Source organism: Mustela putorius, unplaced genomic scaffold, assembly GCF_011764305.1.
Source record: "Mustela putorius furo isolate JIRA1106 unplaced genomic scaffold, ASM1176430v1.1 tig00003853_pilon_pilon_pilon, whole genome shotgun sequence".
Lineage (NCBI taxonomy): Eukaryota > Metazoa > Chordata > Mammalia > Carnivora > Mustelidae > Mustela > Mustela putorius.
The window spans coordinates 13631821-13648020 of record NW_025422005.1 but is presented as its reverse complement, the minus strand read 5'-3'; the positions used below and the strand labels follow the sequence as shown (position 1 = coordinate 13648020).

General features: G+C 51.3%; 1 protein-coding gene across 3 annotated transcripts in view; it reads left to right on the top strand.

Moving 5' to 3' along the window:
* The window catches only part of CAPZB (capping actin protein of muscle Z-line subunit beta), a 125738-nt gene that overhangs the window by 49469 nt on the left and 60069 nt on the right, over positions 1 to 16200 (top strand). For all 3 annotated transcript variants that reach the window (XM_004741318.3, XM_004741316.3, XM_004741317.3), the window contains exon 2: positions 9325 to 9414. In XM_004741318.3, coding sequence (XP_004741375.1) covers positions 9325 to 9414 — 90 coding nt within the window. The remainder of the gene's footprint in view (positions 1 to 9324; positions 9415 to 16200) is intronic.

The following is a 16200-nucleotide window of genomic DNA, read 5'->3' as shown; positions in this document are numbered from 1 at the left end:
CATCCCGTCCCACGGCGGCGTGGGGCCTGTCCTCAGTCTCAAACACCAGGGCTCCGAGGGATTAAGCGGTGACCGACGGAGCTCCACCCTGCAGGTGCAGTGGAAGAATAGGAATTTTTATTGTTATTAGAGCACTTCTGTGCCTTCAGAGTCTTAGACTTCTTTGGAAAACCTGTGGACCCCTAACCTAGGAAAACTGTGTGCATACACATATACACACACACACACCTCCCTTCATGCATGTACACCTCTGCCTACATACACACACATGCCCCTGCCTTCACACATAAACCCTTTCACACATATGCATATATACACACCTCTACCTTCACACACACACACACACACGCACTCACGCACACACACATACACAGCTCTACAAACTGTCAAGGTACTCACGAGCTGTGGGGCAGTGACTGTACCCTGTTAAGAACCTGTGATTTATTCCTTCCATCAAAGTTGGTTCGGTTTTGATTTTGTTTTTTTTTTTTAAACAAGAATAGATTTCCAGTTTCCACATTCATAGTATAATAGAAGCAGCGTATTAGACGGGGAGGTGTAGTGCAGAGAAATGTAAAAGCTGACACAGGGCCATGTTCGAGGAATAATTGTTGCTAATGGTGTCCCCCTACCAGGGAGAAACAGTCACTAACTGTGTCCTCTGCTTTGTCCTCTTTGTAAGCACACGGACCCTGTAGAACACTTAGAAGGTGTCCCATCTTTCAGGATTAAAACGGAGCTGGTACTAGCTATCCCTGGGGGGGCTCCCCACTCCCCTGTGATCCCAGGAGGGGCAGCATGGTGGCAGTTCTCGTGTTGAGCAGGGGGGCGGTGTCCTTGTTTTCTGCTGCTTTGTCCTGGAGGCCTTCTTCAAGCTCCTTGAGGGCGGGGACCATGTCTAACTACTCCAGCCCTGTGTCCCCAGTGCCTGCCCGTCACTCACACAGTTGCTCAGGGACTGAATGGATTGAGGTAGGAAACCTGTCAAGTGTGCAGACAGCGGCTCACGTTGTGACTCTGTGACCTTGCCAGTCTTCCTCTGAAGCATCTGTAAGGTGAGAGGGCAGGACTTTGGTGAACTCAGAAGGCCTGTCCTGGGACCCTAATAGATTTGTTTGAGAGCAGAGACTTGTAAAGGCACCAGGTTTCCAGAGTGATCAAGGTCACCTGGGCCCTGCCACTGAGTCCTTGGCTGTAAGGTGGTTACTTCGTGTTGTGTGGTTTCCGCCTCGGGCTTTAGAAAAGGACGTGGATCCGGCTGTGAGGAGGAGCCCAGACGGGGGAAGGGCCTTCATCTGCCACGTGGGCTTTCACTGTGAGTTTGGTTCGCTCGACAGAGGGTACTGGGCTTGTCTGTGGGAAGGAGAGGTCAGCCAGAGGGAATGCTAGTGTCTGTGTCTTGCGAGCTGGCTCCCTCTGTGCGGGGCCCTCGCCGCCATGTCCCTCCTGAAAGAGTCAGTGGGGTGGGGGGGGGCAGTCAGGCAGCGGAAGAAACATTTTTCTTTTTGTTAACCCACATGGGCAGTTTTCCAGAGCGACTTGCAGATGGCTTGGGGGCTGCGCTGGCTGGTGACTCCCCGCATCGCCCCCAGCACAACTCTTTCCTGAGCCACGTGGCAGAAGACAGAGTCAGCTCTTCCAGAGTCGCTTGTCGGGTCACAGTTTAGACAAGACGAGCCAGGGTTACGTCAGCCTCCGTAAATTTGTGGGAGATCACCCTGGGCTCCGGCACAGTTTACCTTTGTGCTGTCTGTGAAGTAAGAACTTGCTAAGCCTCTCGGGAATGCAAACGAGTGAAGGTCTTGATGAACTTGAGAACAGACTGGAAAGGCCTTGAAGCTTTAGGTCATGGTTTACGTATCGAGTACCGATCTGCCTCAGCCGCTGCTGGAGCAGGCCAACCAGGACTTGTGCTCAGAAATCCACGCAGGGCAGTTACTGGCTATCTTTGATATTACAGACTTTTGAAAAGGGCACACGGAAACCATACACACATGCTAACAAGGCTTCAGCTGTCTTCTAGCAGGTGGTCCCTGCTAGAAAACAGAGCCCTCTCCAACTTCTTGGGCTTCCGCCCCTTTCCAGTAAGTACTCTCCTCCTGTCTGTCCTTCCTCTTAAGGGCCCTGACCCTTCCTTCCCTCTGGCCTCACTGTTCCCTGACAGTCACCAGAGACACCCTTCTGTATTGGTTATTATTGCCAACTGACAGAACTACCCCCGAACTTAGTGACTTGAAACAACAGTAATCATTATGTCCGGTGGCTTTTTTTTTGTTTGTTTTTTAAAGATTTTATTTATTTATTTGGCAGATACCACAAGAAGGCAGAGAGGCAGAGAGGGAGAGAGGAGGAAGCAGTCTCCCCGCTGAGCAGAGAGTCCAATGTGGGGCTCGATCCCAGGATCCTGGGATCTTGACCTGAGCCAAAGGCAGAGGCCCTAATACACTGAGCCACCCAGGTGCCTCTGTCTGGTGCTTTCTGTGGGTCAGAAATTGAGGAGGGCCTTGCTTGGGTGGTGGCTCTGGCTCGGGGTCTCAAGCTGTTGCAGTCAGACAGCTGAAGCTGGAAGAGGGGCAAGTGGGGGGTTGGCTGAGAGTCTCATGGTCCCTTCCTGTGGCTTTCCTGTGCAGGCCGGGTTGGGCTTCCGTAAGGAAGCATGGCTGCCACTTGGGGCCCCAAGCCCGAGTGTTCAGCCAACAAGGTGAGAAATGAATGGTCTTTTATGGCTTGGCCTCAGAAATCACACATCTTCAGTTCTGCTATTCTCGGTCGATAGAAACAGTTGCCAGAGCTCTACCATATCCAGGGAGGGGTACGTAGACCCCACCTCTCCGTGGGAAGAGTATCAGAGTCACTCCTTGAAAAAGGAGCATGCTGGGTGAGAGTTCGCCTTATGGCTGTTTTGGGACAATGTAATCTGTGTAACCTTCTGAGACAAACGCTGTTCCTCCTCCAAGGAAGAATCTCTAGGGGCTCCCAATCTTTCTGAGAAGGTAGATTTTAAAGTTGTCAAGGCCAGGGAACATGGCACGGAAGCCTTCCCTACGAAGGAGACCTAGTTGCCCGAAGACAGGAGGTCTTGGGCCTGGAGCCCACTGAGGAACCTGCTGCCCTCTGAGCTGTCTGAGTGGGAAACCAGCCTGACTGTGGGTCCCTGGCGACAAGGCCCTGCTCCCCTCCTAGTGCTGCACCTTCCTCCTGTGTGGGCCTCACTGTGCACTTTTATCCCACTGTGGCCGCAGGAGCGTATGTGTGTGGACGCCTGGGTGCACGTGGCCGGTGACAGCCGGCTCAGGCACCCTTCTCCTGAGAAATCTTCTGAGGTTTCCTACACCCCTTAGTATCCTCACTGTAACTTTGTTCGTTTTTTGTGGGTAGTTGTGTTCACCGTATGAGACTTTGAGTTTCTTACAGGTTGGGACAAGTCCTGTCCTTTCAACCTCGGGGCTGAATAATTGTCTGTTGAGGATTCCCAAATTGGTCTGTGCCATTTTACTTCATTTAATAGGACCGGGTTTTAGTACCTGCATGTGATGGACAACACTGGCATATGTCTGAGTTCCCTAGGAGATTTTTGAAGTAGTAGTGTTTTATTCAACTTATCATTCTGAAAAATTGTTCTGTTCTAGTCTGTATTAACAGTTGTTTTATTTGTTATAGGGTGATTGGAGCTGTTTGTGCTTTTTCTAGAAGTCATGTGAAAAACTAGCACAAAGTAGAGCTTTTCCTATCTTGGTTTATATGCTTAAACACACACCCACACCCAGAACTCCTAACCTGATCCCTGGAGCCCCACCAGCCTAAAGTGGGGTAACCGTTCCCTTCTTATTCTTTCATACCATAACAAAGACTGTTCCTCGATTTCCCCCCATACGAATGTTGACCGCCGCGGAAGTTCCTGAAGACGGGCCTACTTTGTTCTGTTCACCATTCAGCACCAAAAACAGCGCTTGTCACCTAGGCAGCACGCAGATAATGATTGAGTAATTGATTGGGGAGCGAACGCTGGAGAGGGAAGTGAAATGGGCCATTCTTTTCCTATTTACCTTTCAGCCTGGAAACCACCACCCGTGGGAGGTAGATCTGGCGTAGCACACTGTCCAAAGGAAGGATCTAGGAGCAGTTTGGGGTTTGAAGGAACCATCCCGGGGAGAGTCCTTAGTCACAGGACGACTGCCCACACAATAAATAGAAAGGCAGTTAGGGACAGGAACTGGGGCAGAAACCCCACCCACCCCCACCCACTCCTACCCCCTCCATCATTGTCTCTCTGGGGTCACCCCGGTTGTTGCCCATAATTCGAAGGATCTGTGTTTTCTTCACTCTCCACCGCCCTTCGGGGTGTGGGACGCTCCCAGGTGAAGGGCTCTGGGCCAGTCTAACTTCCTACGAGCTCTCATTAAGCTTCACCATGCTGCTTCACTTCTGGGAGGCGTTTAGTCATTACCTAATTTAATGATAGTTGTCCTTTGCCCTAGGAATTTATAATGAAACATTTCCGATTAGGATTCATTGGGATTAATGCAAAATGGGAGTTAGAACATTTTCAATAGTGTTTTTTTACCGCTCTTGAATAGATCCAGTTGGACCGGTTTGGAGCTGTGGGCAAGGCTGTGGGCAAGGCTCCGTGCAAGGGCGGACACCGCTTCTTTCCTTTCGCTCTTCCCCAGCCGCGAAGAGTCGCGTTACAACGGGCTCTTCATAGATAACACACTGCTCGAGTCTAGTTTCTGTCCTCTGACTACGTTCTGGGTGAAGATTTCAGTGTAGCTAAGTTTACTTCTATCCGAATTTGTTTTTTGTTCTCAGGAAATTGTTAGTATCTAGTTGAGAATGTTTCTGAAGACCGCAGGTTTTTAGGGGTTATGAGTGGTCTGTGACTTGGAATTATATAGAAGATGCTTCTGTGCATGTGTGGTTTTCTGGCGCTTTTGCTTTGATCAGAGTCTGGGAGTCTGGAGTCCCCCAAAATGATTGTTTTATTTTTATTTTTTAAAAAGATATATATATATTTTTTTTTTTTTTTGAGTAATCTACACCCAGCATGGGGCTTGGATCCACAGCCCCGGGATTGAGAGCTGCATGCTCCACAGACTGGACCAGCCCCGCACCCCCAAAATGAGTGTTTTATTTATTAGATTTTTTTTTTTTTAAGATTTTATTTATTTGAGAGAGAGAGCATGGGGCGGGCGGCGAAGGTCAGAGGGAGAAGCAGACCCCCTGCTAAGCAGGAAGCTTGATGCGGAACTCGATCCCGAGAGTCTGGGATCATGACTTGAGCTGAAGGCAGTCACTCAATCAACTGAGCCACCCAGGTGCCCTTATTAGATTTTACGTATATATGTACACACTTATGTATGTATTTTAGAAAGAGCGAGAGCATGGGTGAGTAGGGGAGAGGGAGAGAGAGAGAATCCCAAGTAGACTCCCTGCTGAGCATGGAGCCCAGTGTGGGGCTCCATCTCAGGACCTTGATGCTTCACTGAGCCACCCAGGCAGCCCCCAAGTTAGTGTTTCATTTTATTTTTTTTTTTTAAGATTTTATTTATTTAGTTATTTGAGAGAGAGAGAGATCACAAGTAGGCAGAGGGGTAGGTGGGGGCGTGGGGGTGGGGGAAGCAGGCAGGCCCCTGCCAAGCTGGGAGGCCGATGCAGGGCTCGATCCCAGGACCCTGGGACCATGACCTGAGCCGAAGGCAGAGGCTTAACCCACTGAGCCACCCAGGCGCCCCCCAAGTTAGTGTTTTAAATCAGGGTTTTCAAACTTGACTGTGGCATTTGGGCCAGGTTGTCGGGGTCTGTCCTCTGCATTGTAGAATGTTAGAAGCATCCCAGTCCCTACCCATTGGCTGCCAGTTAGCACCTCCTCGCCGGGTGAGGACAACCAGAAAATACCCCATTCATTGCCAGGTGTCTCCTGGGGGTTTGTGGGGCAGGCAGAATCAGCCCCAGTTGAGAAACACTAATTTGCATCTTTTTTTCAATAGATGTGATTTTTTAGAGTAGTTTTTGGTTCACAGGAAAATCGAGCGGAAGGTGCAGAGTGCCCTTCTCTTCCCTGCCCTGCCCTGCCCTTCCTTGCATGGCCTTCCCCACGCTGACACCTTGTAATCACTCAGTCCTTAGTCTCCATTAGGTGTCACTCCTGGTGTCGTACAGACCGTGGGTTTGGACAGATTCCTAATTAGGTGTATCCGCCGTTAGAGCAGGGCACAGAGTGCACAGAGCGGCATCGCTGTCCTAACAGCCCTCCGCGCTGTGCTGGGCCTGTTGATCCCTCCTCCCCTTCAACCCCCGGCGACTGCCGATCTTCTGACCATCTCCGTAGTTCACCTCTTCCCAGATGTCACGCAGTTGGAATCCTGCAGTACAGAGCCTTGTCAGACCGGCTCCTTCCGCTGAGTCGTGTGCACTGAAGGTCCCTCCGTGCCTGTTCGTGCTCCGTAGCTTCATTCTCCCCAGTGCCAGGGAATATTCCCGAGTCTGGATGGACCGCAGGTGGTTTATGCACTTACCTGCCGAAGGACATCTTGGTTGCTTCCAAGTCTTGGCGTTGTGAATAAAGCTCTTAGAAACATTTGTGTGCCAGTTCTTGTGTGGAAATACGTGTTCAGCTCCTTTGGGTAAATTACCAGGGAGTGCAGTCGCTGCATCGGATGGTGAGACTAGTTTTTGTAAGAAACCAACATGCTCTCCTCAGAGGTGGTTGTGTACCGTTTTGCATTCCCACCCGCTGCGAGTCCGAGTTCCCTTTGGTCCACATCCTTGTCAGCAAGCAGAGTTCTGGATTTTGGCCATTCTAATAGGTGTGTAATGGGATCTCGTTGCTTTGAGTTTTCCTGGTGACAAATGACATGGAGCTTCTTTTCATATTCCTTACCATCTGTAAGTCTTCTTTAGTGAGGTGGATGTTTACGTCTTTGGCGCATTAGTTTATATCTCTTAACTTGTTTGGAGTCATTTAGGGTTTTCTCTTCAGGCCCGGGCGTGGGGGCGGGGCGTGTCCACAGCCAAGTTCACGGAGTTTGAGCACAGAGCAGCGCCACTCGCCAGTTCACAGCAACAGGGAAGACTTCGGGATGGGGTTGAGTGGGGCAAATGTTATAAATTATATAGATATATTTATTTTTTTCTTTTGGAAAAAGTTTTTAAAAGACTTAAAACCTGTATGTATTTATACACATACACAGAAAATACTCCCAAACACATAACTACTGTATAATAAAAATTTTACAGATATTTAATCATTGCAACAACCCTGTGGAACTAGATACTGTCTCCATTTTATGGATAAATAGAGGCTCAGAGAGGTTAAGAAATCTGCTTAAGGTTATAGTTGATGAATAGCAGAACTGGAAATTGAATAGAAGTCCAGAGGCAACCCAGTGTACCTGCGTTCTCAGCCCTTGCGTGTGAAAATGGCTTCCCGTGCCAGCAGGCCAGACCCACGTCACGTGGCCACGGCTGGCATAGAAGGCATGGCACAGGCAGGGAATTCACGGTTGCTGGAATGTTGCACTGAACAGAACAAGTACTGCGCCGTTCAGGGGTGAGTGAGTGAGTGTGTGGTCGTTTGTAGGATAGTAGCCACTTTGTTGTGAATCCCAGAGTAAATGGTCCCTGATAACCACCTTCAGCAGGGGGCAGGTTTGTTGTTGCTTATTTGTTTATTTATTTTTCAAAAGATTTTATTTACTTATTTGACAAGGAGAGATCACAAGTAGGCAGAGAAGCAGGCAGATAGAGAGAGGGAAGCAGGCTCCCCGCTGAGCAGAGAGCCCGATGCGGGGCTCTATCCCAGGACCCTGAGATCATGACCTGAGCCAAAGGCAGCGGCTTAACCCACTGAGCCACCCAGGCGCCCCTGTTGTTGCTTTTTTAAAAACAGCCTGCTGTGTACATCCAGTCAGTTGCCTGGGAATGAAATAGCCTCCAGTTAACTTGATGTGTTAGTTCTTTGGTGAAATACAAAGTGGGTCCTTCTCCCATGGCCTATTTGTGGTTAATATCCCTGGAGTGTCGGCGGTCGTATTGGAAGGTCCGGTTTTGTTACAGTCAGCTATGGCATTTCGAGGATTACTTTATGTATTTTATGAAGATTCTTTAGCGTGCTGATTTAGGTATTTTAAAAATCCTGAGATTGGTCTGGGCACAGATGCTGCCTCTGCTGGGCAGTGTCAGCTGCCCCGGTGGCCTCAACTCTTCTACTTGGGGGATGTGCTGTGGTCTTCCCTGCTCTGCCTGGGCCACCTGGCTCACTTTTCTTGTCACACCTCCTGAGGTCTGCTTCTGAGCCGCTGCCCTCTGGGCTGAATTTACTCGCACTCTACCCCCGCTCCGCTCCACTCCACCTCCTTCCTACCTCCGTTATTGATCACATGGATCATCATCCAGTGACTGGCACATGGTGGCTCTGAGTGCATATTTGCAGCCTAAATGTCCCATGAGGTGAATCCTGGGAGCACACAGTGTGGTCTTTATCGTCCTGGGCCCCTGTGGCACCAGTGACCCCAGTTTGCCGCACTGGTCTGCTCTGCAACTGGAGACGCCTCTTGACCAGAGGTGCTCCGGGTCTCAGTTGCCTTGGCAAGGGCCTGGCACTTGGGGATGTGTCCCAGACTTCAGCTGAATGCCCAAAGCACTTTAGCCTTGGCATGTATCTTGCCACTTGTTCTTTGCCTGGCTTTGTCCCTGGCCTGGTGACATGACCTGCCTCATAGGTCCAGGTTGCAGCAAAGTAGAAAGCCTGACTTGCTACCCGAGCATGCTCCCTTGCTGAGCTGTTTGGGAGCACATTTGCATCTCCCGCGGTCCATTGACTTCCCGCGGTCCATTGACTTGGAACACGAGCACCGAGCGGGACTTTGAGATGTGGGTGGAACTCCAGCCCACTTCCCACTTCGAGTATCTTCCAGACATCTCCACTTGAGATAGACCGAGCTGTCACAGAGCCTGTGTTCCCCCTCCCTGCCCCAGGAGATGTGTTGGAGAGCCCACTTAGGGCCTGCTTGCTGTTAGAATGCTTTGGGCAAGCTGAAACTACAAGGATGTTTTTTTCCCCCCAGATTTTATTTACTTACCTGAGAGAGAGCAAGCACGAGCTGGGAGATGGGGAGGACAAAAGGAGGGAGGGGAGCAGGTTCCCCACTCATCAGGGAGCCCGATGTGGGGCTTGATCCCAGGACCCTGAGATTATGACCTCAGCCCAAGGCAGACGCTTAATCCTCTGAGCCACCCAGGTGCTCCAAGGGTGCTTTTTAAAAAAAGATTCCAGGTCTGCTTTTGGCAAAGTGATATAGACGCTTTTGTTTTCTCTTTTCACAGAGTGACCAGCAGCTGGACTGTGCCTTGGACTTGATGAGGCGCCTGCCTCCACAGCAAATCGAGAAGAACCTCAGCGACCTGATCGACCTGGTATGAGCTTTGTGGTCATATGGTTTCGTTTGGGCTGCGGCTCATAATCAGTTGCTTTTTCCGTGCGGAGTTCCAAACCCAGAAGAAGCCTTCCCCACCACCACCGAGTTCTGAGAGTCCTCCCTGTGGTTGTCCCTCTGAGCCCGCTGGGTTAGTAAAGCCCGGGACAGGGGCTTGGAAGTTGATCACTTGTGTCCCCTCACCCCAGCTGCGTGTTTTCAGGTTCTAGAAGCTTGCATTTCAGCACGGGGTGGGGGGAGGCCTCACGCACCCAGCGGGCATTCAGAAGTGCCTGGTGCCTGGCTTCCTTCATTTCTTTGCTGTTGTGGAAGCTCCTCCAGCCAAGACAGTACAAAATTTACCCTGTTAAATACTTCAGGGGCTCCATTCCACTTTGGCTGGTACAAAACCTAAAAGTCGACTGTCAAAGAGTTCATCACCTCTGTTTTTAAAATATTTATCTGTTATTTAATTTAGAGTGATTGGTCTCAAATGATGCCTCAGTTTAACTGGCACCTGATACTGTTTGAAATGCTTCAAAATATTTAAGTAAAATCCACAAGGCTATGGAAAATATTGAAAAGCAGTAACATAAACTAAAACCAGGCCCCAAAAGGGCAGCTGAGTCACTAGCTTATCTGGCCAGTGTGTTCGGGCTCTGGCCTGGGCTCCAGGTCCTCTGTTGGGCTTGTTGCACCCATCTCCTAGGATGTGCTGATGTGCCACTAGCCATGGCTCGTCAACGAGGCATCTTTTACAGGAATGGTTTTAAAACACGTCCGTGTGCTCTAGTGATGCTTCGTTCTACTATCTGACTTGAGAGCGATGGCACCTAGGAGAAGAATGACTTGTGTCATTCACAGAGAGGACTTTGCAGCAGTCCGCAGCCTGTCGTCATGACCGTGCATGTGCTTGCAGGCACCTGCGGTCCCCGTTGGGAGGCTGCCGGATGGGGGGTGAATGCTAGCCTGTGCTGGTGACACCTGCAAGTGAGGAGGGGGAGGTTTCTCGAGGTCAGTGGCCCTGATGAGAAAGGCAGCCGCAGGCCCTGTGATGGAAGGGAGGAAGGTGGCCTTATGGACGTGATGGGGCCCGGCTAACAAAGACGTGTGAGGGGAGTGTGAAAGAAGAGAGGGTAGAAGTGCAAGGCAGACAGGGCTCTACGTGCGCATACCAGGGTCAGAGCCCAGAGCCAAGGCGGGGTGGTCAGCCTGTGAGGGCTGTGGCGACAGGCCCCCTCCGGAAGGGCAGTGGCCCCTCCCTCCGGCTGTTCACCGTGGCCCTGTGGAAGGACGACCCTGTGGGGCTTGTCTTCAGACTTTTCTGGGGAAGCCGTATGTTTGGAGTTGGATGTGAGATCTCCTGGTTTTTCCACATCTGCCCAAACGTGGGATTGCTAGATCTTGTCTTGTGTAGCGTGTGAGTGGGGGCCAGCGCGGGTTAGGTGGGGGTGTTTAGCGGAAGCGTTCTTTTCTGGGAAATGGTGAAGGTCACAGTTGGACAATTGCGAGCGGTCCTCGCAGGTCAGAGGGAGGGCTTGAACTTGAGACAGAGGTTATCATCACTGTCCCCCAGACCCCAAGTCTGGTACGCACCGCACCAAGCTGCGTAGTTTGCTCGCTGGGCCTGGTGGGACCCCCCACCCTGCAAGGCAGCAGCCTGGGGCGTGCTGTGTTGCTTCTGTTTCTCTCGGTCGGAGACGTTTGCTGGATCCTATGTGGCAGAGGTGGGCAGAGGAGAGCACAGGAGGGCAGAGGCGGAGGGCGTGATCCGATCCCTAATCGGGTTAGCAGCAGAGCTTTCTTTGTCTTGAAATTCAGCAAGTCAGTGTCCTTGGCTGAGTTTAACCCCCGTGTGCCAGTTGAGCAGTTACTATATTTTAGAAATCAAATAAACAGAAGAAACGATGAGCGAACTTTTCTCAGTGCACCCTTCTTGGTGTTGAGCAGGCTGTTTTGTTCTCATGGCAGTGGAAGTGTGTTTTCTCTGCAGCCTCCCTGGTTGCCTCCTGTCTCCGAGGCGGGCACGGCGCTGCTTCTGCGGGAACCCGGGCAGCTGCTGTCTCTGCTGGGCCTGGCCCGGGTGCTTGGGCTTGGCGGGAAAACTGCAGCACTGAGTGTGCGTGAGGGAGACTCTTGGGAGCTATCTCGCGCCTCAGCCACACACCGGGTGCTCCCTGGGTCAGCCCCAGCAAGCAGTTTGCAGAAGGCACCTTGGATCCTGGACGAGGTGGCACAGTGTTCCTGTCCCTGAGGGGATATGCTGTAGGGCCTCCCACGGGTTACCATCAGGACACACCGCCTTTCCCTTGGCGACTTCGTCCTCTGCGGAATGTGGCTGGTGGGGGGAATGGAGGCAGACCTGGGTTGCGGGTACGACAGCTGGCAGTGCCGACCCCTGCCGTGTGCACAGGACTGAGCTGGACGCCCTGGACACAGTGGTCTGTGTAGTGCTCTGGCCAGTTTGCATGGTCCCCCTAGAATGCACATTGGACCACTCCACCCCTTTTTGATTGAGACTGTGAGCAAGAAGCAAAGCGGTGGCACCGGGAGTCCCAGTTCCTTCTGTGGGGGTAGTTCCTTCTGCTGGGCCCCTTTGCGTGCATCCCTCACCTCCGGGACAACAGAAGAAGTGCGGTGTCTTCTGAGGTGTCTATCTGAACTGATAGGGAGCACAGTGTTAAATAATTCACTAGTAACCTAAAATATTAAAACATCTGTTTTATGGAGAATAATTTAGAGTTCCTGTAATTAAAAACAACCACCGCGGCACTGGAGACCTGGAAGGCGGCCCCTCCGTAGAGCGGCCCAGATGGGATTAGCAGGTCACCCTTGTCCATCGCTCTGTGGGGGGGTGGGAGAGGTCCCCACTGCCCCTCGCCAGGTTGTGTAGAGGCCCTGGTAGTTTCCCGTCATCCAGAGTGGGCTGGGGAATCGGTGTTCTCCTTAATTTTTTAATTTGAAGTATGATGAATGTCAGAATGGAAATGGAGCGTGGCTTTTCGCCGAATTAGGATCTGGTAAAGCACACCTCATTAAAACTATACTGACGTGCTTCAAAAGCCACTTTTTGATTAATGGCCTTCCTTCAGGGTCCCTGCTCTGCACCATAGTGTATGAGGGGCATCTGGCCTGGTTTTGTACAAGGTCCTAGGACCAGTCCTAGAAATTACTTCTTTGAATGTTTTCCTTTCGCTGTTGCTATATTTCTTCTCTTTGCCCTGGGAATGATGCCCGGGCGGGGTGGGGGTGGGGGGTTGTTTTTAACTGGGTTTGCAGAATTCCGTCATTCTTTTAAGAGTTGGTCCATGCTGAGTGTACTGCTGTGTCTCTGAAGTTCACTTGCAGTTTTAGTTCTTCCCAGAGCTGTGATTGCAGAAAACTCACACCGTTGTGGGTCCATCTAGTAGCAGCGGGTCCAGGCCTTTGTTTCACGTAATCTGCGATCAGTCAGATGTTTCAGAGCAGCAAGTGCCCTGCTCGGTGCAAATTGCAGTCATTCCTCCCATGCCCACCTGCCTAAAATAATGAAGGGGAGGGAGGTGTTTTCAAGGCAAGTCTCCAATTTTAAGACTGACAAGAATGTTAGGATTTGCCAGCATTCTCCATGAGGGGAATGGCCACGCTTAGATGTTGGAGCCAGAGAACCGTAGGGGAATTGATCTGGCTTACCAGCGGTCCGGGTACAGAGTCGCATGAAAGAGAAGTGCGGTGTGTGCTTGGCAGCCAGGCCAAGGAAGCCCAATTTATCATGCCAGATGAGCTCTCCTTCTCTTTTCTGTCCAGCATCAGAGCTTTTGCTGCCTTGGGATTATGGTGCATGCTGGGATTGGTGGGAAATGACCTTCCTTTGCAGATGGCCAGAACATCATTTCAGTACATATTAATCCCATTGTACTACAGTGAAGCCAGCCGAGATCCGTTGTTAAGCCGTTTCAAAAATACTCACTGGTCCTGTGGGCCAAGAATCATATGATGTTTAGATGCTCCCTTGGCTTCCTACACTTTGACCTTCTATGGCTTTACTCCGTACACTGGCAGGAATAGCCTACACTTGGCTGGGATATATTTTGAGCCCTGAGCTGAGGAAGGAGTTTGTTTCTGCAAATTGGCATCCAGCAGGCCATCCATCCGTCCTTTGCCCTTTTTAAGAGCAGACCAAAAATAGCCCTAAATCTGTTTAACCAGGCAGGAGAATCTTTGCCTGCAAGCATTAGTCATTTCATTTTTAATTTGTTCTCTCTTCTGTGCTGTAGCCACCCAGAGGTCCAGCTTGTGAGTGTCCCCAGACCCTACTCAGGCCCGGAGGTGGGCATCAGCTGGGAGAGCCTCTGAGCCGTCCTGGGCAGCCTGTGGGTTAGAGGGGGAAGAGACCTGGGAGCTGAGAGCATTGTTTTCGTGGCAGCATATCCTTCGTGACAGCTAGAATCACCCTCTAGAAATAGAAAGGGCCAGCTGGGTGTGGGGTTTGGCCCCGGCGGCCTCGGTAGGACCTGTATTTTGACTGGCATGCAGAAATCGCCCACCCCTTTGCAATTCTTCAGGCCTGACCTGTCAGAAGGTTGGGTGCATGGGGTGTACTTGGGCCCTGGGGGCCTGGCGGATGAGCTTTAAGTCTCCAAGAACCTATGCTCCGTGAAGCAGCAGGGGAAGCCAGGCTCCACAAGTTTGTGATTGCTGAAGGCGAATATTTAATGGTTCATTAATGTTGTTATCTGTCTGATTCCTGCTAAGCGTTGTTACTCAATTTTCATTCTTTAAGGTGGAACCAACAAGTTCTGGAAATTACTCTTCCATTGGTAGCTGTGTGGAATGGAGCACCAAGCTCAGCTCTGTTCCCAGGTGCTGAAGACGTCCCGGGCGTGGGGACCAGGGTCCTGCAGGCCAAGATGACCCAGTTTATCTGTGCTCAGCACCAAGGAGGCGGCTTGTGCTTTCTTCCCGCCTAACTTGCCTCTTCTCTTCACCATTTAAGAGTGGTCTCACACCAGTTTTTTTTTCCTCCTTTATTCAGAGGCGACCTTTAAAAGGTCGTCTCCTTTCTAAAGGGGTCTTAGCTTAAGTGGGTGAAAAGTTAGTGGATTTAAGCCCACATTTCCTGAGCACCCCCTCTGAGTCAGCCACTGTGCTCAGCGCTGGGAAGAAATCCTTTATTCCTTGGCTCTCCTTCCACAGGAGAAAATGCCAGGATCCTGAAACTGATGAGAATGACCTTGGCTGGGTTCTCAGCCCGCTGGCCTTCATCGGTTCATCAGCTCCGAGGAGGGCTGTCAACGGTTATTCTACAAGAACTTCACCTCCACTGTTGGTCGAATACTCTTCCAGGTGCCGGCGATGTGGGATGGGAGGTCTGGCTCCATAGAACTGGCTTTTAGTGGAAAATTTAGGGAAGACTTCCGGAAGAAGGAAGACTTGGCTTCGGCCAGCTTGGCTCTCTCTGTCTCCCAAGCAGATGCCCAGCCGGCATGTTGGTTTGTCTTTACTTTTGACTAAAGGTGGCCCAGGCTCTTCTGTGGCTGTGCCCTGTCCCCTGACTCTGCTGGCCACCTCGGACCTGGCCTCTCCCTCTCTTCCTCACGTTCTTCCCCCAGAGCATTCCTGACAGCTGAGCAAAAATGCTTCTTTGGAGTTTGGGGGGGCAAATCCCAAAGTGGCTGCCTGGAGTAGAGAATTTTATGTTTCTTCTCTTTAAATAATAATATTCTGGTCCGTAACATGCCCACATGTAAGACATTTTAATATAAGAATGCTTTCTACACTGAAGCCTTAAGTCGAGTTGAGGCTCAGAGAAGTTGGCCTTTTCCCGCCTGGGGCTTGGTGAGGGGGCCTCCCAGCCGGGCGTCGCCTTCCCCCTGCTGGGCACCGACCAGCTGAGCTGTGGGTCAGGGGTCCCCCACTGACAACACCACGGACGCATGTGGGGCTCGTGCGTGGTGGTTCGGGAGCCATCTGCCAGACCCCATTTGCTGCTGCTGAGGGAAGTTTCCCTACAGGTTTATGTCAGGGGTGGAGGGACTCGGCTTCTAGCTTCCATTCTCCTGTTTGTCCTCGGGTCCACCCAGGGTCTCCTGGGAAGTTTTCTCTCCCAGGCCGGATATTGTCTCTGGTAATTATGCAAAAAGCCCCTGCGCAGTCTCTGTTGCACTGATGTTTCTGAGCTTATCCTGCGCTTCCCTGCAGGCAACACTGAGCTGCGGTTCCTGTTTTACAAGGGGAAAGCGTTCTAGCCAAGGGCCCCCAGCAGTATTTTAATGAACTCCATTCCTTGAAGTTGTGGTGAGACTTCTCATGCAAGCGTTTTTGCTCTTTGAATGGACTGCAGCTGTGGGGACTAAAAGCAAGGGAGGGGGGGAAGCAGCCCCTGGACCGAGGTGCTGAACTGGCCCCCTGTTCCCTGCCCAGGGCTGCCTCTCTGTAGTGAGATGGCCTCCCATGACCTCAGCCTGTTGCAGAGGTGAGGACCCTGCCATCTGATGGCGCGGCCTCTGATTTGTGTCAGGGTGACAGCTAGGCAGCCCTTGTAAACAGGGATAGGATGGCATGATTGGCTCGGAGGGGGAAGTGGGGCTCCCTGGAGTGCCTTCCCCTGACCTGCTCCCTCATAGATGCTGCTGGGAAGTTATTTGAAATTCTGATGAGCTCTCTTCTCTGCAGAAGAATGGGCCCTCATTTGATCCAATTAAGAATGAGATGGATTGCCTCCTGTGCCAGCAGCCCAGACCATTAAAACTTGAAGCCACGTGAATGAAGGAGAAAAGTACAGGGGCCATTTGCTTTCCTTTGTGCG